This window comes from Giraffa tippelskirchi, chromosome 9 (assembly GCF_054371585.1).
Source record: "Giraffa tippelskirchi isolate mGirTip1 chromosome 9, T2T-mGirTip1v1.2.pri, whole genome shotgun sequence".
Classification (NCBI taxonomy): domain Eukaryota; kingdom Metazoa; phylum Chordata; class Mammalia; order Artiodactyla; family Giraffidae; genus Giraffa; species Giraffa tippelskirchi.
In genome coordinates, this window is record NC_137283.1 from 132,956,960 (window position 1) to 132,983,250 (window position 26,291).

Genomic DNA, 26,291 nt, shown 5'->3' on the forward strand with positions numbered 1-26,291 from the left:
ACAAAAACCTATAATAGCCAAAGCAATCTTGAGAAAGAAGAATGGAACTGGAGGAATCAACCTGCCTGACTTCAGACCATACTACAAAGCTATAGTCATCAATACAGTATGGTACTGGCACAAAGACAGAAATATAGATTAATGGAACAAAATAGAAAGCCCAGAGGTAAATCTACACGCTTTATCTTTGACAAAGGAGGCAAAAATATACAATGGAGAAAAGACAATCTCTTTAAAAAGTGGTGCTGGGAAAACTGGTCAACCACCTGTAAAAGAATGAAACTACAACATTTTCTAACACTATACACAAAAATAAACTCAAAATGGATTAAAAACCTAAATGTAATACCAGAAACTATAAAACTTGGAGAAAAACATAAGGAGAACACTCTGACATAAATCACAGCAAGATCCTCTATGACCCACCTCCAAGAGTAATGGAAATAAAAACAAAAATAAGCAAGTGGGACCTAATTAAACTTAAAAGGAAACTATAAGCAAGGTGAAAAGGCAGCCATCAGAATGGGAGAAAATAATAGCAAATGAAACAATTGACAAAGAATTAATCTCCAAAATATACAAGCAGCTCATGCAGCTCAACACCAGGAAAATAACCGACCCAATCAAAAAGTGGGCCAAAGAACTAAACAGAAATTTCTCCAAAGAAGACATACAGATGGCTAACAAACACCTGAAAAGATGCTCAACATCACTCATTATCAGAGAAATGCAAATCAAAACCACAATGAGGTACCATTTCATGCCCATCAGAATAGCTGCCATCAAAAAGTCTATAAACAACAAATGGTGGAGAGGGTGTGGAGAAAAGGGAACCCTCTCACACTGTTGGTGGGAATGCAAACTAGCACAGCCATTATGGAGAACAGTGTGAAGAGTTCTTAAAAATCTGGAAATAGAACTGCCACACGACCCAGCAATCCCAATGCTGGGCATACACACCAAGGAAACCAGAATTGAAAGAGACACATGTACCCCAATGTTCACTGCAGCATTGTTCACAATAGGTAGGACATGGAAGCAACCTAGATGTCCATTGGCAGATGAGTGGATTAGAAGTTTTGGTACACACACACAATGAAATATTACTCAGCTATAAAAAGAACACATTTGAGTCAGTTCTAATGAGGTGGATGAAACTGGAACCTATTATACAGAGTGAAGTAAGTCAGAAAGAGAAACACCAATACAGTATATTAATGCATATATATGGAATTTAGAAAGATAGTAACGATGACCCTATATGCAAGACAGCAAAAGAAACTCAGATGTAAAGGACAGACTTTTGGACTCTGTGGAAGAAGGAGAGGGTGGGATGATTTGAGAGAATAGCATTGAAACATGTATATTACCATATGTAACATAGATGACCAGTTCAAGTTTGATGCATGAAGCAGGGCACTCAAAGCTGTGCTCTGGGACAACCCAGAGGGATGGGGTGGGGAGAGAGTTGGGAGGGGGGTTCAGGATGAGAGGGCACATGTACACTCGTGGCTGATTCATGTCGATGTATTGCAAAAACCACCACAGTGTTGTAAAGTAATTAGCCTCCAACTAAAATAAATAAATAAATTCTTCAAAAATAAGAAAAAAGAAAAATAATTAATTTTAAGTTAATAAAAAACTAAATTAAAAATTAAATGGATTTAAAGTAAGATTGTACAATAAAAATAAAGAATGATTTATTTGACCACAAAAATGAAAAGATCTAGACATACATATATGTTATATGTAGTTTTAAGTAATATAATAATTCTTTAAAACAATACAAAGATAAATACAGCTTAAATACAGATAAATGCTACTAATATACATCAAAAATCTTCAAAATATTCTTGTACTTTGGCCCCAAAATAACATTTCTAAGAATTTACCCTAAGGATATTCACAGAATGAGCACAAAGATGTTTACAAATCAATAGCTAGAATTGTAAGGAAATCAGGCAAGCTAAATTTCAGCAATAGGAATTGACCAGTGAATTGTGGTCTTTACTATGCAGTGATTAACGACTGTGTTTTAGAGAAATAGTTGTGAAATATATATAAGTGGAAATAGGTTTAAAATAGTATGATTCAATTTGTACAAAGAAAATAAAGTCAGAACAACACACAAAGGTAACATAAAGACTGGGGGAACATACCTGAAGGTAAAAGTGATTCTCTCAGTTTGGTGGAATCAGTGCATTTTATTTTTTGATTTGCTACTCTGAAAATTGTTGCCATTAAAGAATGTTATTGTTATTTTCAGGAAAGTTAGGGTTTTAAAAATAAAAGGAAAAATGTGGTTATTTATAGATCATTGCTGGAGAGACCTCAGTCCATCTGTTTTCACATCAGAAAATTAAAAGAGAGAGCACTGGACCAGATCCAGCCTACTGAAGTAGTTTTAGTTCCTTTATTTTAAAAATGAAAGATTTTATGTATGAATCTGGAATCTTGGTTTCTCTTGAAAAATTGGGAGTTCTTGCAACACTGAGTTCGTGTATCTGAACAGTAACTATTCAGGTCAATGCTGCTCCCTTGAAAGAAAAGTAAAACAGTCTGAGATGTGTTGTAGAGTATAGGAAGCAGAGAGCAAGTTTGAAACAAGCTAGATCTTGAACAGCTAATGTCTGTTAACTCTTGAAAGAAGAAGATTTTGAGAAGAGTGATAAATATCTATGTATACTTGTATACGTTTATGGGCTTCCCCCATAGCTCAGTGGTAAAGAGATACAGGAGACAGGGATTTCACCTCTGAGTGGAAAAGATCCCCTGGAGGAGGGCATGGCAGCCCACTCCAGTATTCTTGCTGAAAAATCCCATGGACAGAAGAGCCTGGTGGGCTATTGTCCATGGGGTCACAAAGAGTTGGACACACAGAAGCAATTGAGCACAGCATACATGTATATATACATATATGTGTGTGTGCAATAATTATCTTTGAATCACTTAGTTCTTAACTAACTTTTTGTTATGTCCTAAAAGAAATAATATCTATCAGAAAAACATTTGCCACACTTAAGGCAGACGTAATAATACATATATTAGAATTTAGGTCTTAAATCAAAGTCAAGGACTCAAAGCTTTTTGAGTCAGAAAGCCCTAGTGTGTTGGGGTTTTCATTTTCCTGATGGCTCAGCAGTAAAGAATCTGCCTGCAGTGCAGGAGCCATAGGAGATGCAGGTCCAGTCCTTGGGTTGGGAAGAGCCTCTGGAGAAGGAAATGGCAACCCACTCCAGTATTCTTGCCTAGAGAATCCCATGGACAGAGGATTCTGGCAGGCTACAGTCCATGAGGTCACAAAGAATTAGACATGACTGAAGTGACTTAGCACACACACCCTCATGAAGTACAAGGCACATTTACTGATCATAGACACTGGCTTAGTTCAATTCTTGTTACATTTCTCGATGTGTGTGCAGTAGTACAGGTGAGAATTGTTTATTTTATAGCTCTGGATGGTGGCAAGAGCTGATGCTATTAAAACATTACAGTTATTAAACTGTTTCTTCAGAACCACTCATCTGTTAGAGCACATGACAGTTGATTTCTGAAGCCTCCTAGAAGGCTTAGCTGGTAGAGCCAAGCTGGGCTCTTTTGATCTGTTATACTAAGTGTTGATCTGACTTATGGGTCCCTTTTGGGAGGATCTTCTTAATGTGATGTCATGGAAACCACAGGAGGGAGATGTGGGCACAGGACTCTAGTTCTCCTACGAGATTTCTATAGGATGAGTGACCAGTGGTCATGCTTCTGCCAGGTCTGAGTTTTTCTAAAGACAGGCTCTAATGTTCAAACTTTTTGTTGATACCAAGCTACTCTTCCTAAAATATTGGCCAAAAAAGTAAACATGGTACCAAGTGGTAATCTATGGTTGACTGGCTAGTCTGAGTGTGTGTGCTTGAGTTTGTGTGTGTGTGTGTGTGTGTGTGAAAGAGAGAGAGAGAGAGAATGAAATTAAGACTAAGCAAGGGAGCAAGCCAGCCTAGAATAAGGAGGAGAAGAAAAGATTATCAGTTTATCATTTGTTGTTCAGCTGCTAAGTCGTGTCTGACTTTGTGACCCCATGGACTGCAGCACCCCAGGCTTCCCTGTCCTTTATGATCTCCCTGAGTTTGCTCAAACTCATGTCCATTGAGTCTGTGATGCCACCCAACCATCTCATCCTCTGTCATCCCCTTCTCCTCCCTTCAATCCTTCCCAGCATCAGGGTCTTTTCTAGTTATTTGGCTCTTCACATCAGGTGGCCAAAGTATTGGAGCTTCAGCTTCAGCATCAGTCCTTCCAATGAATATTCAGATTATCACAAATGATAACGAATAAATGTTGTTACCAAACCAAACTTGGTTCCACTGGCTCACTCACAGTAAAGCCAGTCTTCTGACACTGGGCACCACACAAGGAGTTCAGGGTAATACTTAGCACTCAAAAAGCCTGAACTCCCCATAGGTTTCAAGATAGCATTTTTTTAAAGGCCAAGTGAGAGAGGGGTGTCCCAGGATGTATACTCAGCTCATGCACATTCTCTGATTGGCTGATGGTGCGGTAACAGGGCTTTGTATCAGGGGGTAACATTATCAATCCTTAGGCTCCAGGAAGCCTGGGGACTACATGCTCATGGTCATCAAGTAGTTAGCATCTTTCATTTGGGTTTTCACATCTCTAAAACAACTTGGGCAATGTGCATCAGATATTAATATGAAGGTACTTCAGAGATGAGCTAGGGTAGAGGCTATAGGGGGAGGAGTTTGTACCAGGAAGGTCCCAGAGGGTCCTCCTCGGTAACAATAAGATAATTGTCCCAATACTGGAAATAAAGACCATAGGAACATAATAAAGCATTCATGTTAGGCAGAGTTAAACAAATTTTTAAAATTTGTTTTATGGTAAATTTGTAAAACTCTCTACATTTCAGTCTTAACTCTTATCCTAGTCAGGTCTACCATTCTTTGATTGCATTTGAGAACAAATGTGGCACACCAGGGTAAAGGTGAGAGTAGTTTGGAAGAAGAGGAAGAAAAATAAATTGGATTCAGAAATTAGGTCTTCTCCAAGAGATTAAAATATGAAAAAACAGTTGGTATTCCTGAAGCCAGGCTTAAAACTAATTTGTCATTTCAAATTCCTTGCCACTTAGAATACAGCTTAAAAAATGCTTGCCTGGGCACTTGTTCCTCATGAAACTGTAAGGATAGATGCCTAAGTGAATTAAGCCATCAGTCTGCTATTGGCTTAATCTTAGCTTCATTGACTGCTGATCACATTACCCTTTTAATCCAATTGCCCAAATCCCCTGTTGATTTATCCACTTCAGATTGTTCTCTTTCTGGTACAATTTTCCATCTATTGCTGCAAACATATTTGCAGTAATTCAGCACAGCATCAACTTTCTGGGGAAAGGGTATTAGTGAAGCTGTCACCTGGTAGGGCCTAACAGGTATATCATGGGTGGAGAGGGGTAAGAGGTATTGCTGAGAGGTGTCTGACTGCTGCTGATTCCCTCTCTCTCTCTCAATTGAACTCAGAATTCAGAATTTAACTCAAGAAGTGTATTTCCCAACTTATCCAATATGAGTCAACCGGGGGTACTACATGAAGATATTGATTCCCAAACTTTTCCCAAAAGATTCTGGTTCAGGTGGCTTGGGGTGAGTCCCTGAAATAAATATTTTGAATTATTTCCAGTGATTCTTCTGATTAGCCAAGTTTGAGAAACAATTGAAATATTCATCAAGATTTATTTTCAATTTATATGGCCCCATTAAGTCAAAATTTATGAACTTTGTTTACAGATGTTATAAACCTTTATGACATGTCATTAGGTTTCCCGGGTGGCTCAATGGTAAAGAATCTGCCTGCAATGCAGCAGACATGGGTTTGATCCCTGGGTTGGGAAGATCCCCTGGAGAAGGAAATGGCAACCCACTCCAGTATTCTTGCTTCGAAAACCCCATGGGCAGAGGAGCCTGGTGGGGGAAGGTCCACTGGGTTACAAAAGTGTTGGACATGACTTAGCATCTAAACAACAACAACATGTCATTAGATGTAAATTATACTGTTGAGAAGCTTTTTAGCAATTTATTAAAATAATCAGGTAAATATCACTGGCATTAGCATAGTGCTATTGTATTGAAAAGGAGTTTTCATAAAACTTAAGAATGTAAAATTAATGTGGTAATCTGATTTTTTTCAACATTTTTATTGCCTTTAAATATATGTATACAGCATAAAATTTACCATCTTAACCCTCTTTGTATGCAATTCAGTAGCAGTTAGTAAGTTCAGATTGAATGGAACCATCAATATGAACTGTTTTACCATCTGAACCTGAAACTCTCTACCTGTTAAATAATAACTCTTATCCTTCACCCTGATAACCACCGTTCTACATTCTGTCTCTATGAATATGACACTTGTACCTCATATATGTGGAATCAGAATATTCTTCCTCATGTATCTGTCTTATTTCACTTAGTATAATGCTTTCCATGTTGTATTATCCTTCCTTTTTAAGGCTAGATAATATTTCATTGAAATGGCGCAATCTATTTATCCTTTCATCTATTGATCTTCATTTTGGATTCCCTGTGCTGATCACTAACAATACATAGTAGGACCTCATACCTTTTCAAGAAAAATGCATAAATACACTAATAATCACTGTGCAAATATGCTTTGAAGGAAAAGACATACAGTTTGTAAATACAAGGTAGATACCTATTTTAACACAGAGTTACTCAACTGTAGTGTCTGAACATACCGATTGCCTCCAATCTGTTGACAGGTGGTTAGAACTGATCTCTCTTTGCCATAGCTAGAACTTCTTCCAGGTGTACAGAGGTTTCAGATAGTTTCATGCATTTATCCCTTTGCTCACTAAAAAAAATTGTTTTTATCCATATGCCATGATATGGAAAAGTTTGAAAAGCAGAGAGTCAGGCTAGCAATATGGAGCTTGGAAGAAACAGGAGGAGATGGATATAGCAGTGTTTCAATCATTACCTTTGACTACATGTTAATCTCCAGGCAGGCTATGCCCAGCTTCTACACCAGTCCAATTAAATGAGAATTTCTGGAGCAAGGATCATAGGCAGTAGCATTTTTTAAAGCTTTTCCAAGAGATTCCCATGTGCATCAGAGCTAAGAACTGATGGTGTAAAGTGAGGCAGAAGGAATAAACTTCCAGAAACAAAAAAAGACTTTGCCATGGAAACACTTCTCTCGCTCTTTTTTTTTTTTTTTTACCATGTTGCATGGCATATGGGATCTTAGTTCCCTGACCAGGGATTGAACCTGCCCCTCTTCACACACTCCCATCCCCTCACAACCCCCGCATTCCCCGGCCCACATTGGTAGCACAGAGTCTCAACCACTGGACCACCCAGGTAAGTCCCATGGAAACAGTTTTGTTGAGTCTCCTCTTGAATTGTAGCCATCCACTCAAGGCTGTATATTGTCAACCTGCTTATTTAACTTATATGCAGAGTACATCATGCAAAATGCCAGACTGGATGACGCACAAGCTGGAATCAAGATTGCCAAGAGAAACATTAATATGCAGATATGCAGATGACATCACCCTTATGGCAGAAATCGAAGAAGAGCTAAATAGCCTCTTGATGAGAGTGAAAGAGGAGAGTGAAAAAGTTGGCTTAAAACTCAATATTCAGAAAACTAAGATCATGGCCTCTGGTCCTATCGCTTCATGGCAAATAGATGGGGAAACAGTGGAAACAGTGAGAGACTATTTTTTGGGCTCCAAAATCACTGCAAATTGTGACTGCAGCCATGAAATTAAAAGACACTTGTGCCTTGGAAGAAAAGCTATGACCAACCTAGACAGCATATTAAAAAGCAGAGACATTACTTTTTCAACAAAGGTCCATCTAGTGAAAGCTATGGTTTTTCCGTAGTCAGGTATGGATGTGAGAGTTGGAATATAAAGAAAGCTGAGCGCCGAAGAATTGATGCTTTTGAACTGTGGTGTTGGAGAAGACTCTTGAGAGTCCCTTGGATTGCAAGGAGATTCAACTAGTCTATCCTAAAGGAACAGTCCTGAATATTCATTGGAAGGACTGACGCTGAAGCTCAAACTCCAATACTTTGGCTACCTGATGCAAAGGACTGACCAATTGGAAAAGACCCAAGATGAGAGGAGAAGGGGATGACAGAGGATGAGATGGTTGGATGGCATCACTGACTGGATGGACATGAGTTTGAGTAAGTTCCAAGAGTTGGTGATGGACAGGAAGGCCTGATGTGCTGCAGTCCATGAGGTCATAAAGAGTCAGACATGACTGAGTGACTGAACTGAACTGATAATATCTTATGCTTTTATGCTGTTATTATGACACTCATCACATAGAAATAATATTGTTTGATAATGGTCCATGAGGTCACAAGGAAGTGGACATATCTTAGCCACTGAACAACAACAATGGACCTAGGTTTTCCCCATTGTATGTTTTTTGATGGTAAGGACTATGTCTTATCCAGCTTTGTAGTTCTAGCACTTAGTACTATGCCTGGCACAGAGCAAGCCATCAAATAATGATGAGTAATAAACTGCATTGCTCCTTATGAGCAAATTCATAGCTAGCAAATTGAGTAGCTAATAAAAGACAAAGCTAGTAAAATGCAGAGATCCCTGTGAGTCAATGACCTGCATAGATAGTACAGGAAATACTTAAAGAAAAAGAGTCAGAAAACACCCCTATAGTGTCAATTTTAATGATTATTAAACATATTTAACTACAGACTCTGATATAGGCACATTTCATGGCTGGAGAAATTATTTTGCTCTAGTCATAATTCATAAGACAAGTATCTGCTCATACAGATATTATCAAATGTTTGATAATAAGTTGTGATCCGTTTAGGTACTAAAGTTTAAAATAAAGAATGACTCCATTATAGTATATCTTGTTCATGTAGTCAAAGCTGTGATGCAGAATAGTGTTGATTAAATTACTGAAGAGAGCAGATTTCTTTCAACCAGTTTCCCTAAAGAGTTCCTAAGAACCTAAACCCTGAAGCTTTTCCTTTCAGCTTGTTAGAAGAATGGTATGATATTGGAACTCTTTGCACTTAGAGCATTAATGTCAAACCCAAAGGACTTTTCTATGGGAAGTTTGGGCAGGCTGAGACCAGGCAGGGACAGGAGGACAGAGCACTGTCTGAGCTGTTCCAGTTCACCCAGGACCAGGGGTCTGCTATGGCTATGGTAGAGGTTTGCTCACCTCTCATATGCACAACCCCGGAACCCTTCCTGTTCAGCTGGAGGATGGCTCCTCAACAAATGTTAGTTGAATAAGTTGAATGAACAAATTTGGTCCTGGTTGCCTGCATGTTAAGTCCCATCAGTCGTGTCCAGCTGTGTGCCTCTCAGTTTCCTCTGTCCATGGGATTCTTCAGGCAAGAACTCACTGGAGTGGGTTGCTGTGCCCTCCTCCAGGGAATCTTCTTGACCCAGGGATCAAACCCTCATCTCTTAGGTCTCCCACATTGGCAGGCGGGTTCTTTAGCACTAGTGCCACCTGGGAAACCCAGTCCTGTTTAAAGAAGTCTTATTAACATCTTGTTATCAAAATATAGAAATATGGGTTGGGTGCCAAGATAGTAAGAAATTTTTAAAATGTGTGAATAATCATATCTGAAAAGCTCTGATGAGGCAAAATCGAACCTGGGGGAAGATCTTCAGTGTCTGTTGCCTCAGTTCAGCCTGTAGTCACATTCTATTTAAGAGCATTATTGATGCTTTAGAAAAGAAAACAAAGATTTTGAAGACCTTGACAATTGTGTGTATATGTGTACCTTTTTTTATGTATGACTATAAAGACAACATTATCATTATAAAGATATATAGAAAAACATTTAAACCCTATAATGTATATGTTTTAATATAGTAAAGACTATAGTACACAGTTAGTTTTAGTTTTTATTATTTTTATTTCTTCTGGTATTAAAAAGTTTCTGCACATTATTCAATTACAATAGAAGAAAAAATAGGCAGTAACCTCTTTAACATTGATCTCAGAAATAGTTTTCCCATGTGTCTATGGGCTAGGGAAACAGCAGCAAAAATAAATGGGACTATATCAAATTAGAAAGCTTTTGCACAAAGCAGCCACCAACAAAGTGAAAAGATAATCTACTACTGAGTGGGAGAAGATATTTATAAATCATATATATGATAAGGGATTGATATCCAAAATATATAGAGAACTCGTACAACTCAATATAGCATGAATAAATGAGCAGAAGACCTGAATAAACTTTTTTCCAACGATAACACACAGATGACCAACAGACACATGAAAACATGCTTAGTATCACTAATCATCAGAGAAATGCAAGTCAAAACCATAATGAGATACCACATCACATCAGTCAGGATGGCTGTTATCAAAAACACAACAAATAACAAGTGCTGGAGTGGATGTGGATAAAAAGACACTGTTGGTGGAAATGTAAATTGTCATTTGAAAAGACCCTGATGCTGGGAAAGATTGAGGGCAGGAGAAGGGGATGACAGAGGATTTGATGGTTGGATGGCATCACCGACTCAATGGACATGAGTTTGAGTAGACTCCAGGAGTTGGTGACGGACAGGGAGGCCTGGCATATTGCAGTCCATGGGGTTGCAAAGAGTCAGATACGACTGAATGACTGAACTGAACTGAACTGAACTAAACTATGAAAAACAGTATGGAGTTTCCTCAGAAAACTAAAACTAGAACTACCATACAATCCAGGAATTCCACTTCTGGGTATTTATTCAAAGAAAAGGAAAGCATTAATTCTAAGAGGTAGATGTACCCTTATGTTCATTACAGTATTATTTACAATAGCCAAGATATGGAAGTTACCTAAGTGTCCATCGATAGATAAAAGGATATAAACAAGAAGTGGTGTGTGTGTGTGTGTGTGTGTGTGTGTGTGTGTATGGACTGCAGCCCATCAGGCTCCACTGTTCATGGGATTCTCCAGGCAAGAATACTGGAGTGGGTTGCCATGCCCTTCTCCAGGGGATCTTCCTCACCCAGGGATAAAACCGAAGTCTTCTGAATCGCAGGCAGTTTCTTTACCGTCTGAGCCACCAGGAAAGTCCATATACATAAATACACATACAATAGAATATTGCTCAGTCACAAAAGAGAAGGAAATCTTGTCATTAACAGCAAAGTGGTTGGACCTGAAGGGTATTATACTAGGTGAAATAAATCAGAAAGAGAAAAACAAATACTGTGTGTCTTCCTTTATACATGGAATTAAAAAAAAAAAGACAAATGAACAAACAAAACAAAGAGCTCATAGATACAGAGAACAAACTGATGGTTGCTGGAAGAGATGGGGCAGGGGACAGACAAAATAGGTGAAGGGAATTAAGAGGTACAAACTTCCAGCTATAAAAGAAATAAATCACATGGATGTAATGTACAAGTTTCATCATGCAAAACAGTACATCATGAGAAATGCCAAGCTGGATGATTCACAAGCGGGAATCAAGATTGCTAAGAGAAGTATCAGTAACCTCAGATGTGCAGATTATACCATCTTAATGGCAGAAAGTGAAGAGGAACTAAAGAACCCTTGATGAAGGTGAAAGAGGACAGTGAAAAAGCTGGCTTGAAACTCAACATTCAAAAACTAAGATCACAGCATCTGGCCCCATCACTTCATGGCAAATAGATGGGGAAACAGTGGAAACAGTGGCAGATTATTTTCTTGGGCTCCTAAATCACTGCAGATGGTGACTGCAGCCATGAAATTAAAAGATGCTTGCTTCTCTGAAGAAAAGCTATGACAAACCTAGACAGTGTATTAAAAAGCAGAGACATCACTTTGCTGACAAAGGCTCATATAGTCAAGGCTATGGTTTTTCCAGTAGTCATGTACAGATGTGAGAGCTGGACTATAAAGCAGGCTGAGTACTGAAGAATTGATGCTTTGAACTGTGGTGTTGGAGAAGACTTTTGAGAGTCCCTTGGACAGCAAGGAGATCAAACCAGTCAATCCTAAAGGAAATCAGTCCTGAATATTCATTGGAAGTGCTGATGCTAAAGCTGAAGCTCCAATGCGAAGAGCCAACTCATTGGAAACGAGCCTGATGCTGGGAAAGACTGAAAGCCAGAGGAGAAGGGGATGACAGAGGATGAGATGATTGGATGACATCACCAACTCAATGGACATGAGTTTGAGTAAACTCAGGGAGATGGTGAAGGACAGGGAAGCTGCAGTCCATGAGGTTGCAAACAGTCGGACATGACTTAGCAACTGAACAACAACAATGTACACATAGGAATATTTAACAACTTTTTGCGGTGGCTAATAGTAACATTTTATAATGCATAAAACTATCAAATCAATTAGGGAAAATTGACACATAGCATCAATTGTTATTTTATTACCTGTGATTTTGATAATGATGTGGAGTAGCAGCAGCAACTATTTACTAAGTGGGCCAACTTTGTGTATGAAAAACTGCGATATCTTCCAAGCTATTTAACAGAAGAGCTAGCCGTGGGGAGATAGAGCATTTCCATCAATGTGGCACTGGTCTCGGGTTATTCACTGTGACACGAGCTGAACTTGTGCTGTTTCTGATAAGCAAAGACAGGCCTGGCTGATGGTTCAGAAGAACAGTCCAATGAGTTTTTCAGACCACAAGGTGTGAGGGCACAGTCCTTCATAAGACTGATCTCACTTAAGAACCAGCTATAAGTTCAGGGGTTCCCTGGGCCACCCGCACTTTCTAGACCAACTAGCTACAAATTTTTAAGTTTCCACAACCATTTTAGTTTCCATAATTCACTAGAAAGATTCACAGAACTCACTGAAAGTGTTCTATATATGATTACAGTTTTATTAAGGCAAAGGGATTCACATTAGAAGCAGCCCAAAGAAGAGACACACAGGGCACAGTCTCTGTGTATGTGCTCAGTCGCTCAGTTGTGTCCAACTCTTTGTGACCCCATGGACCATAGCCTGCCGAGTTCCCCTGTCCATGGGATTCTCCAGGCAAGCATACTGGAGTGGTGCCTGTATTGGAGTGCCATTTCCTTCTCCAGAGAATCTTCCCAGTTCAGGGTTTGAACCCGGGTCTTTTGCATCTCTTGCATTGGCAGGCAGATTCTTTACCACTGAGGTACCTAGGAAGCCCAGGCACAGTCTGGGAGAGTTCCAGATGCACTGCTAATATCATCCTCAGAACCTGGTCCCTACCCAGTATTGAAGTGTGACAATATTCAGAGCGTTCCTGACCAGGGAAGTTCACTGTATCTTTGTTGTCCAGAGTTTTATTGAGGGTTCATTATATAGGCAAGCTTGATTGAGTCCCAACAAAGACACGCCTATCACTTGGCAAATTCCAAGGGTTAGAAGTTAACTTGCAGGGACAAAGCCAGCCAAGTCCTTTATGACACTGCCAATAATTCGACTGACGTTCAGTGAGTCCAGGGGGTCCATAATCACCGGGAGAGAGAGCATAATGTGTGGACCCAGGGCCCAGCTCCCTGTTCACTCTGAAAGCTTTTGGTTTCAAAGACTAAAGTGGAAATAACAGGAGGAGAACGCTATCACAGTTCACAGAGGACCACAGCTACGGGACCCTTCATAAACTCCTGAAAACGATCTAAGCTAGGCACATCGCATGGCTGAGCTGACCCAGACACAGGACTGGGGAGATGTGAGAACCTTCTCGATATTCTACAACCTAACTTGCCCTTGAAGTTCCCTGAATCCAAGTGAGAAAACAGGCAAGTGAGGAACAGAAGAGACAGGAGGCAAAATAGACACCGTTCCTTTCCTCTGACTTCTTTCAAAGAAACAAACACTATCAAAAACACTAGCAACCAAACCCTGTCTATTCGTTTCTAAACTCGATTGGAGGTATTAGCTGAGTTCTTGGGGCAGTTTAGCTCCATATGTCTCCTAGGGATCACCCTTCCTGTTTGGAGCCAGGAGCCATTGTCAGCACACAAATTATTCTTAGTCAATTCTGGCCCAGCATGGGGATGGCCCAGGCTGGTTAGGAGTTTGGATCTGCACACTGAAAACTGGTAGGAAAAAGAAACTGTCACCAAATGGATTTGTCATCTTGTATGAAGTCCCTTGTTACTCAACAACCTTGACTCTCTGATTTGTTAATGATCACTCACACTGTAAATTTCAAACTCAAAATGGGAAGGATTTGATTTAATTTTCGGATTAACGAAAGCCTCACACTGTCCTCCCAGCCATTTAGCGATGTGAATGAAGAGCAAATGAGGTCATCAAGGATTCCAAGTTGAATGGAAAAATAAAGGTCAAACATTTGCTTGAGTTTCTATTCAACAGTGATTTCTTTGGATCAAATCACTTTAAAAAGCAAGATTGGCTGAAGGTGACATTTGGCCTTGGATGAAGGTTTTTCCTTTTTAATCAAAACCCTGAAGTAAAATTGGCTTGATTTCTATTACAATGAAAGTGACTTGCTTAAGATTATTCTAGTGCTTGAAAAGTAAAAATCAACTTATTTTTTTAAAAATTTATTCATTTTTTGGCTGTGCTGGGTCTTAGTTGTGGCACGTGGGATCTTTAGTTGCAGCATATGAACTCTAAGCTATGGTTTGTGAGACCTATTATAGTTCCCTGACCAGGGATCAAACCCAGGCCCCCTGCATTGGGAGCACAGCTTTAGCCACTGGACCACTGTGAAAGTCCCCAACTTTACTTTAAAAATTAATTTTATAGAACATTACTCTCTAACATATGCTAGTTACTTTTGCAATTGAGACCAAATTGAAGTGAAAAAGTGAAGTGAAAGTGAAAGTCTCGACCAACTCTTTGCAACCCCATGAACTATACAGTCCATGGAATTCTCCAGGCCAGAACACTGGAGTGGTTAGCCTTTCCCTTCTCCAGGAGATCTTCCCAACCCAGAAATCAAACCCAGGTCTCCCGTATTGCAGGCAGATTCTTTACCAGCTGAGCCACAAGGGAAGCCCAAGAATACTGGAGTGGGTAGCCTATCCCTTATCCAGTGGATCTTCCTGACCTGGGAATCAAACCAGGGTCTCCTGCATTGTAGGCAGATTCTTTACCAACTGAGCTATGAGGGAAGCCCTTAGACTAAATTACTTTCTTTTAGAAAGTGGTGTTTGCAAGTAAACTTTTCATACATTTCTATAACATGACTACAAGCCCTTTCATATTGTCATTCTAGGATAATTCTGTAGGTTTTTGGAACAAAGTTTTGTTGTTTAATTCCGTTTAGATATACACTGGTATGCCCCTCAAAATGCCTAAATTCTTAGGGTCTCTTTGGGAAAGAAATCTTTCATTAGGGATTATAATTACATGAATTCTGAATCACAGTTAATCATATAATGTTCCCTGATTACTAACAAATCTATATAATAAGCACTTGACATAAATGACCTTTTTTTGTTTTTAATACATACAAAATATAACAATATTTTTTGTATAGAAATATGTTAGTGTGCATGCTTAGTCACTCAATTGTGTCTGATTCTTTGCAACCCAATGAACTGTAGCCTACCAGGCTCCGCTGTCCATAGCATTTTTCCAGGCAAAAAAATACTGGGGTGGGTTGCCATTTCCTACTCCAGGGTATATATGCTTACTTATTTTAAAGATAAATATTATAATAAATATAAATAAATCTATTTTCCCTTTCCTGTTCCCATCTACCAATTTCCTCTTCCTTACAAATAATCTTGTTTATTCTATTCTATTCCTTTTTATTATTTCTATATGCAAATATAAGATAATGAAAATATATCTTATGTTTCTCTATAGTTTCAGAAGCATTTTCTTATCAGTGCAGCTGTGCAGTGCACTGTGTGGATGTAGCATTGCTTCATCAGCCAGTATTTTAGTGGTTCATCTGGGTTGTCTCCAAACTCCTGTGAATAGAAACAGTGGCGCACATTGGCGTATGCCACTTACTGTGAGTACAGCAATCTGTTGACTGTATTCCCCAGAGAATGCTTGCTGGATCAAAATTAAATGCACTTGTCATTTTGGTAGAAACTGCCAAGTGCCCTTCATAGGATTTTATCATTTTTTTCATTCCAATTAGCAATGTGGGAGAGTGTCCCTCACTCCTGTCCTTGCCATTGTGAGTTGCCAAACTATGGCGTTTCTGCCATTTTTATATAGTGAGCTGAGGTTTAGTTTTTATCTCTCTTAAGTGTAAAGTTAGTCATTTCTTCTGTTCAAGACCTATTGATGTTTTTTATGGGAAGTTCATATGTTTTTATTAGTTGTTTGACTATTTACTCCCAATGTCAAAGACTTTTAAAAAAAAAATAACTTTAATGAGTAATTTATCATTTATTAAATTAATTGTTGTATTTGAAAGTTTAATTGATATACTGCACATACTTAAAGGGCACAGTCTGATAAATCTTCTTACACACACAAACACACACATATATCCACGAGTGTATGCCACAATATGGATATAAATATATATCAATCATATATACATATCTATGAAACAATCACTATAATCAAGGTAACAAGCATTTCCATCACCCCAAAAGTTTCATATCCTACCAAATCTGCGTAACAAACTTGATCTGTTTGTTACGTATCTGTAAGGTATCTGTCCTTGAACATATAGGAGAACAGTGCTTGGAGTCCACCCCACCATTGATTCTTCTACACTTTAGATGGAAATGGGTGGTCTGAGCCCCATATCCATTCGTTATGCCTGAAATTGAAAGCTCTATGTCCTTATATATTTTCTAAATAGTTTTAAATTTAATTAAGATTTAAAAGGAAATGGAGAAATTATAGATCTTTTCCCCGTAGTTTTGAGATATAATTGACATAAAACAGTGTGTAAATTTAAGGGGTACAGCCTAATGATTTGACTTACATACATCATGAAATGATTACCATGATATGTAGTTTCATTTATCATCTTATACAGATACAGAGTTTTACAAAAAAAAAAAAAACACAGGAATTTTTCCTTGTAATGAGAATTCTTAGGATTTACTCCCTTAACAACTTTCATATGTAACTTACAGCAGTGTTAATTATATTTATCATATTGTACATTACATCCCTAATATGTATCTTGTAGCTGGAAGATTGTACTTTTGACCACCTTTTTCTAATTCCCTCTCCCTTCACCCCCACCTCTATGATCTTTTCTCCTATGAGTTTGTTTAGTTTTGAATTATAATTGAGCTCTGATACTGTATTAGTTCCTGGTACACAACATAATGATTCAATGTTTCTAGGCATTACAAATTATAGTTCTGTAATGTATAGTTCTATAAATTAATAAATTGAATTTATATTTTGACTCTATTATAAAAAAGATGGAAGCATCTATGTATCTGTGTTTTTCTCTAATGAGTTAAATAAACTACTGAGGGGAAAATTATATCTATATCTATACATACCTAGCAACAATGTATATGATGCCATGAAATGCAATTTTTATGAAAGCGATATAACTTACCTTTATGTAATCATATTGTTCCCTGGCAAAACTAAATCATATTGCAGGTAGAACTCTTATCATTCAACTCTGATATGAGGTGGTTATTTTTATAAGTACGAAAAACTGCAAACCAATTTCAAGTGTTTGCACTGAGTTTGAAAACAATAATTTGGTTTCCTGTTGAGCTTAAACATTGTGGTAAGTTTTGAATTTAATAATGGCTTCCTTAATGATGTAATTTTTCTTTTAAATTTCTATGCATTGATTGAAAATCTAGATTTTTAAGTACAAGCTCACTGTTAGGTTGAAGGCAAAACATCAGGAGTCAAGAAAATTGAAAAGAAGATTTTCTACCTGGACCATATCTTGAGATTTGCAAAACATACAGCTAAAACTATATACTTTTAGACTCTCAAACAGTAAAAAGATATTTGAACCTAGCATCACCTCTGTGTTTTGGAGCATATTTCCTTTCTGTTATTGCGTTCATCCTTGATGAGCTGTCTATCAAGCTGTTCTAGTACTCTCTCGCTGGGGGAAGGCCAGAGGATTCCTTCTGGGCCAATTAGATTCTTTTTACTTGAAATTTGAGTACTGACGAGGGTTACACAAAGTTAGAAGCAAGGCTATTCTGTTGACTCCTTGAAGAATCTGTTCTGCTACTTAATATTCCCTTTGATTCTACTTGCACCCTAAATCTTTCTAATACATTTCCTTTTTCACTTAATCGCCTGTTTCCCTGTTTCTCTAGCTTGCAACCAAGGAGCACTTACTAACGCACAGTAATATTTTTATGTTAAATTAGAAATAAAAGTAGAAAATTTTCCATATTAATATAAAACAACTTTAGAAAACTTCTGTGTTTGGAGTAAAGATTGAGAAGGAGAGAATCGATGTTCTTGTTGTCTGTCCCTGAGATGGGGTGGAGGTTGCTTTTTCCTCTCCTACATTTTCAATAATGAACATTTATTATATTTTAAAATAATTTTAATTAGAGGAAACTAATTATAATAATTTAGAAACCTATTATATTTCTGGATTACATCCAGTTATTTTAATATAACTCTGAAAATATGACAGGAACTCTAGTCTTGATTCTTATCAAATACCCCACCACAACCAACAACTACAGAAAACAGGGAAAGAAACCTTAAAAATAAATGTAAATATTATGCATTATGGTTCTTCAGCTACTCATGGTAACATAACCTTTCTGGGCAGCAGCATCTAAAGACTATTGTTGTTCAGTCGCCAAGTCATGTCCGACTCTTTGTGATCCCATGGACTGCAGCATGCTAGGCTTTCCTATCCCTCACCATCTCCCAGAGTTTGCCCAAGTTCATATCCATTGAATTGGTGATGTCATCCAACCATCTCATCCTCTGTTGCCCCCTTCTCCTCCTGCCCTCAATCTTTCCCAGCATCAGGATCTTTTCCAATGAATCGGTTTTTGGCATCAGGTGGCCAAAATGCTGGAGTTTCAGCTTCAGCATCAGTCCTTCTGAAGAATATTCAGGGTTGATTTCCTTTAAGATTGACTGGTTTGATCTCCTTGCTTTCCAAGGGATACTCAAGAATCTAAAGCCTATAAAGGAAGAAACTTTCCCCTGGAGCAGGGGACCTCACTTCTCTCTCTAGTGCTTATTTATTTATTCATCAAATATTATTTAAAGCTTATTATGTACCAAGTACTGTTCTTCTGCTAGAACAATGCATTAGACCACAAGTCTGCAAACTTTTTCTATAAAGGGCCAGATAATAAATGTTTTAAGCTTTGTGGATCAGAGAGCTATGTCTCAGCCACTCAGCTCCACTGTAGTACCACAGATCTCCCATAGAAGATATGTCAGTGTGTGTGTGTAGCTGTGTTCCAAAAAAATGTTTTTCATATAAACAGGCAAAGTCTCTGTTCTGCTAGAGCTAGCTCTCCATGGAGGGAAAGAATGCTCATAAAGAAGAAAACAAGTAAAATGAGATATTTTGAATAGCAGTAAGTGCTATAAAGGAAATCAAACAGGCAAGGTGACAGACAGGCAATGACAGGAAAATGAAGGCTACAATTCATCTAGGTTTGCAGGGAAGGCCTCTTCGAATAGCAAGAAGGAGGTAGGTGAAGAAAGATTTGGGAAGAGGAGGCTCCAAACTGAGTTTCCAGGCATGACTTGTAGAATGATGCTGAACCCACTAACAAAGTACTTCCTCTGCCCAAATCAGGAAGTTCAGGCATCCTAAGGACAGCTCTGTGAGGAGTAAAATATGGGGAAACACAGTTGGAATGGTGTGCCTTCACCTTAGGAGGTATGGTTAGCTTGGTACTAAGCTCATATCTCTTTAGTAGCTGGAGTCAGACACCATTGAGGGGGGGGGGCAAGTCTGAGGTCAACAAGACCGTCAGGATGGCACCAGCTCTTCTCCCTAATTGCCTGGGGTTTTCCAGGATTCTGCAGCAGGAAGCCAGTCTGTTAGTCTTAGTTTCATGTCACAGAAGTTAAGAATGACTGTCTCCGCCCTGATTGCTCTTTCCCCACAATTCCAGGGACCTCATCTTTGCACAGAGCCCCTGCGTATGTAACTAAGAAGGGTCAAATGCCTGCTCCTTAGATGTCCACTTGAATCCCTACTACTTTCTGTCCTTGTGAGCTGGGTTGGATATGTGGAAAGAAATTTTAAGTCACTCTTTACTTCTCTTTCTGAAAATTTAGTATCTGCATACGCTGGTCTCTTCTTCTCTTTCTTGGGAACCATCAGGTGTGGCTGAATCTTTCTAAGACAAAGGTTTCCCCTAAGTAGGAGGCCCCTCTACTTCCAAACTGTACCTCCCATGTCTCAGCAACCCCTTCTAAGAGAGGAGAGAAAACAAGACAAAGGGGAAGAGAGAGTTGGAACCGACATTTATAGTGCTAGATGCTGTGGATTTTACCTTCTTTATTTCACTTAATTTTAACTACCTCCTTACAAGATAGATAGTGTTCTAAGTTTTTCAGGTTAAGAAGCTTAGATTCAGCAAGGTTTAATAACTTGCACAAAGTCTCATAACTATTAAGTACAGAACCAAAATTTGAACCAAGTTCATACTAAATTCTGGGCTCCACAACCGTGGATAATAGGTACTGTGTGCTAGACATTATATGTTTATAATCCCACTTTATTACTTTTAAAAACCTTGAGGCTTAATGAAGCTTAGTGATTTTCCCCAAGGGGAATAGTTGGGGAAAAAGATGTCTCCTCTCTGTGTTACACACACACACACACACACATCATTAACTGTACAATAAAAACTTTTAAAATTCATCTACTGCTACCTATATGTTGTTTTTTCCTCATGAATATATATTATCTGCAACTTGATTTTGGATTCTTTGTTTATGTCCCTAGATAAAAAGAGTAGGTAACCATTAAATTCTCATCAGATAAATGACTAACCAAATTTTAATCAGCTTGCAAATACAAAATAGAAGGTAGATTTCAAATAATGGTTCTTTTTCTGCACAAGTTGTTGTTGTTGTTCAGTTGTTAAGTTGTGTCTGACTCTTTGCAACCCCATGGACTTCAGCATGCCAGGCTTCCCAGTACTTCACTATCTCCCAGAGTTTGCTCAAACTCATGTCCATTGAGTCAGTGATGCTATCTAACCATCTCATTCTCTGTTTCCCTCTTCTCTTGCCCTCAATCTTTCCCATCATCAGGATCTTTTCCAATGAGTTGGCTCTTTGAATCAAGTGGACAAAGTATTGGAGCTTCAGCTTCAGCATCAGTCCTTCCAATGGATATTCAGGACTGATTTCCTTTAGGATGGACTGATTTGATCTCCTTGCAGTCCAAGGGACTCTTCAGAGTTTTCCAGCACCACAGTTCAAAAGCATCTAATTCTTTGGCTCTCAGCCTTATTTATGGTCCAACTCTCACATCCATACATGGCTACTGGAAAAACCATAGATTTGACTCTACGGATCTTTATCGGCAAAGTGATGTCTCTGCTTTTTAATTGCTGTCTAGGTTTGTCATAATTTTTCTTTCAAGGAGCAAACATCTTTTAATTTCATGGCTGCAGTCACCATCCGCAAGGATCTTGGAACCCAAGAAAATAAAGTCTGTCACTGTTTCCACTTTTTCCTCATCTATTTGCAATGAAGTGATAGGACCCAGAAGTAAGACTGTTAAATTTGTTCCTAGTAAAATGAAAGTATAGTTTAATTGAATTGCAAATTTAGTTTTATTGAATGATTTGATCTAAAAGATAATATTGATATTTCATGCCTTGGACAAAGAATACAATTTCTATATGCTGGGCAATTTGAAGCCTCACTAACCTTAAGAAATGTGTCATTAAAAACATATGTATGACTGAGATATTTCTAGGGTAGAAATTTTCATTAGAAGGAAGCAAGTATAGTAGTTCAGTTCAGAATAGATTCAAAAGTCAGAATGTCTAGGTTTGATTCCTGGCTCCTTCATTTACTGTATAACATATGTTTAGCTGAGTACTTTTGTGTAAACATTTAATATCTCCGTGCCTCGATTTTTTTTACCTGTAAAATAGCACAGAGGCATATCAACTCTATAGGACTGTATGATTAACTGAATGGTGCCATAGGACTGTGTAGAACTAAACTATGGAACTGTGCCCTCAGCAAATATTCAGTTTTTACTTCCAAGCCAAGTTCAAGGGGAACACAGATATGAAGAGTACCAGCACCCATGCTTGGCGAGCAGCATTGTGACTGAAATGCTCTGACATTCTAATAGGGTTACATGAGTTCCTCTATAGGCTGAACTCTGTAGAAGTTCCCAAATTCACTTGAATTGTGATTATTTTTGGTACATGCCTACAAATGCCCCCAGGAAAATGTTCCACCGAACACTGGAAAATTACAACCTGAGGCATATCATCTTCTATAAAAAACCAAGATTGTGTGAAATGTGTTAGTCTAATTTGAAAAGACATTAAATGGTGTTTCTGCTGCCAAAGAACAAGAAGGAAATTTACACAACATGACTAGAAATGTCTAGAAACTTTTAAGACTCTTAGAACGGAAAAGGAGCAAGTGATGGTATTTTGATACAACATCTTTATATTTCACCACCAGATCCAATTCATAGAGTTCAAATCCCTCATTTTCTTCAGGGCACCGTGTGTGCTAAAGTGTAGTTGAGAGGAAATGCTCCCTCTCTCAAATCCTCTGTGATAACATCTCAATTCAGACTAACTCTGAACTCAAAGAGAGTAAGTGATACTCCATTTAGATCAGAGGTCACTGCATTCTGCAAGGAGGATGGGCACCATTGCACTGTGTGTTTTATAATATACTAAAGGGAATCAAGAGCACATTGGAGGTCACAATACAGTACATGGAGACTTGAGACTATAACCCTCTCAGTCTCCTTTGGAGCACAGTCATGAATGGGCCTCAGAGAATATAACAAACCTCTGGAAATGTGTGTAAAACTACATAACAGGGTGAGGCAGAAATGATACAAGTGCCAACTGAGGTGGATATCTAAGATTTATACCAGATTCTCCAAAGTCTAGAAGTGGAGTTCAGGTGTTGTCCTGCAATATTTTTTGTATTTTGTGGCAAATCACTTGAGTGGTGTCCCTTAGTTACATGAGTATTAAGACAAGGTAGGAGGATGGTAAAAGTATAATAGACAGTTTAATAACTTTCAGCTTGACACATTGAGATTTGGTTCATGCAAAGCTAGCCTCAGGGAAATGTAGATCAATCCACAAATGGAGTTGGTGGCCCATCCAACAGCTCTTTCTGCCATATCAGCCAAGGTTCTTAGTTGCAAGCAACTGAAGCCAATCTTAGCAGACTAAGCAAATTAACACACACAAAAAAGTTTATTTAAAAGACATTCAGTAGCCCACACAACCACTGAGAATCCTGGAAAACCAAGATCAAAACCAAGCTGGACCACTGGTGGTCAAGTGGTTAAGAATCCACCTGCTAATGCAGGGGACAGAGATTTAATCCCTGGTCTGGAAAAATTCCACATGCTGTGGGGCACTAGGCCCGTGTGCCACAATGACTGGGCCCCTGCATCTTAGAGCCTGTCCTCTGCAACAAGAGAAGCCACTGTAAGGAGTAGCCCTGCTCACTGCAACTAGAGAAAGCCCACACACAGCAATGAAGACCCAGTGCAGCCAAAAGTAAAATAAAATAAATAGAAGAAAAAAGTAAGCTTCTAGAAAATATATAAGAAATCATGACACCCTAAAAATTTAATGTATATGTATACCACATTTTGTATATTCAACTTTGAAACTATGTAAATATGTTATGGGTATTTATATATGTATGCTATATATGTTGCATATGTATGTTATACATGTTATACATGCAGTTATAAAACAATAAAAATTTTAAAAGCCATTACTACAAACCAAAAACAAAGCAAAATGAAACGAAGGAACACAACAGCATATCCAGCATATCAAGTTGGCAAACCACACAGAAGAGAAATTATTTAAAATGTCTCTAAAATAACTTAATTCAGCTATATATCATCAATGGATGGACTGTAAGGACAAACAGAACCAGAAAAAATATAACCAATTTTCAGTGATCATATCTTTGTGGTAGTGTTGGTATTGTTGCTATTGAGACTGCTATCTGTATAGCAAATGGATAATTATGCTGAGTCTAAAAAATAGAAATTTGGGTGTAGGGAAAAGCAGATAAAAATGTGAGACTGAAAAAACTAAGTAAAGTCCTTCTATCTGTAAATTCAAACTTGAAATTCCAATTTGAACTCATGATTTATTTTAAGCATATATGATTATATTGTGTGTGCTTAGTCACTCAGCTGTGTCCGACTCTTTGTGACTTCCCATGGACTGTAGCCCACCAGGCTCCTCTGTCTATGGGTATTCTCCAGGCAAGAATACTGTAGTGAGTTGTCATGCCCTCTTCCAGGGTATCTTCCCAACCTAGGGATCGAAAGCAGGTCTCCCGCATTACAGGCTGGTTCTTTACCATCTGAGGCACCAGGGAAGCTTTTATATATTTATATATTATATTTACATATATGTCATATTTAGATGTAATTTTGACTACTAGAAAGGCCTAGAAATATTGATCATCCCTAGAAGGCAGATTTTATCTCTAAAATCTATTTCTAAAGGAATCAGTTCTCCTTGGTGAAATGACTGAGTTCCAGCCTAGGGCAAGAGGTAATTCAATAAGCCCAAGTCACCTTGTCATATCAGAAATTGAAAGAGAGAATAAAGATTCTTGTTCTCAAAAGGACTCAGGAATCAACTTGAAACTACTCCCAGTGAACAAAGATAGGGCAATTTGAGCATCAGAATAAATAATACATTTACTGGATTGAAATACATCAAGTTTATTTAAACCATGAATTCGTAATAGAATAAAACAAAATCATGGGGTCAGTCACCTCTGGAAGATGCTCGATGAACAACTTATTACTTTGCAAGCTGGTAAATGAGAGAACAGCAATGAAGTCAGGAGTCTCTCCTGTCTTTCTGGTATGACATGTATCTCAGGATATGCACATAGTTAATGAGAAGTCCTGTGTTATAAAAGTATTTGGATCAAACAAGAAGAAACTACTAGGTTATTTAGCATTTCTAGCTCTCTACTCCTTTTTCAACCATTGATCCATCATAGCCTGAGTGAGGCGCATTGCAATTATCTATTGCTAGTGTTTCTGGATATTTCTGTTTGTATCGTGCTTCTTTCATGATTGTTAAAGAAATTGGCTCATAAATATTTATAGTATATTTAGTGTGAAGTACATCCTGTAGCATTATAAACTTTCCTTCATTTTGTTTAATATTTTGTGCCATATTTTCACCTTGCTGAATTAAGAGTCACAGATACCTTTCTGTGTTAATATTCCTCTGGTATACTTTTGTTCCCCCCTGTTATTTTGAACTACTGTAAATCATTTTGTTTCAGGGGTTTTTAGTGTTCCAATCTGAAAATTTTGATTTGTGTGCCCCTTTGCCCTTATTAACATAACGTCACATCACAGCATTTCAAAATGCATTCAAATACTGCAGTCAGTGACTCCAACAAGGGACCACCTAGTGTCAGGATCAAAGCCATACTGCAGGGAGCTGGGTCCTCTCCAGTCTGTCTCCTAAGCATCTTCATCTCTTTTATCTAATATCTAAAATCACAGTGGAGGTGTTGGGGGCCCACGTTAACAAGGGGAAATGTTAGATGTCTGAGGAGCAAACAGGAAAAACACTGCTTGTCACCCAGGGCTGCCGGTCTACCCACTGCAGCTGGCTGCCACATGCTCAGCCTGTCCATCCCCTTGGTCCCAGTAGGGACTCAGCACAGAAGAAGAAGCAAGGAAGATACTACAAACCCAGCAGTATTCCACATTGAAGAAATTAATGTTAACCCAACCAAGGGACAGAACTTCTCAGTAATAAAACAGCTTCCTCTTGAGGGCCGAGGGGTAGGAAGAGCAGGCTTTAGACAAAGGATCTGGGCTTCATTTATCAGCAGCTTAGCTAAGATACCTTCTAGAAATCTTGATGATGAATCCTGCTCTTATTCTTGGGGCATTGGGAAATTTGAAATTAATATTAGATGGCTATCAGGATAAAACTTGATTAAAACCATCTCTCAAGGGCAAAAATATCATCATGTCTGTCTCAAAGAGCATCTGATATAGGGCTCAATACCAGGTTTTTAAAATAAGACTGTACAGAGGACTTCTGAAAAGACAAACGAAAGAAAATGTATCAATGAGATAATTGTTCTGATGTGTGCTTTTCCAGACTTCCTTTCCCTTTCCTGGAAAACTTGGTAATAGAATTTGTGTGTGCGTGTGTTGCTTAAGT

At 38.4% G+C, this 26,291-nt stretch overlaps 1 protein-coding gene and 1 long non-coding RNA gene across 3 annotated transcripts in view; one reads left to right on the forward strand and one right to left on the reverse strand.

The window, feature by feature from the left end:
- SAMD3 (sterile alpha motif domain containing 3) overlaps positions 1-3,250 on the reverse strand; it is a 52,438-nt gene extending 49,188 nt beyond the window's left edge. Inside the window, exon 1 of the mRNA XM_081530853.1 lies at positions 2,753-3,250. Coding sequence (XP_081386979.1) covers positions 2,753-2,899 — 147 coding nt within the window. The 5' untranslated portion in view covers positions 2,900-3,250. The remainder of the gene's footprint in view (positions 1-2,752) is intronic.
- Positions 3,251-3,309: 59 nt separating this feature from the next.
- Positions 3,310-26,291, forward strand: part of LOC145521857 (uncharacterized) — an 80,004-nt gene continuing 57,022 nt past the window's right edge. For both annotated transcript variants that reach the window (XR_014065746.1, XR_014065748.1), the window contains exons 1-2: positions 3,310-3,430; positions 15,802-15,952. This is a non-coding gene — a long non-coding RNA (uncharacterized LOC145521857). The remainder of the gene's footprint in view (positions 3,431-15,801; positions 15,953-26,291) is intronic.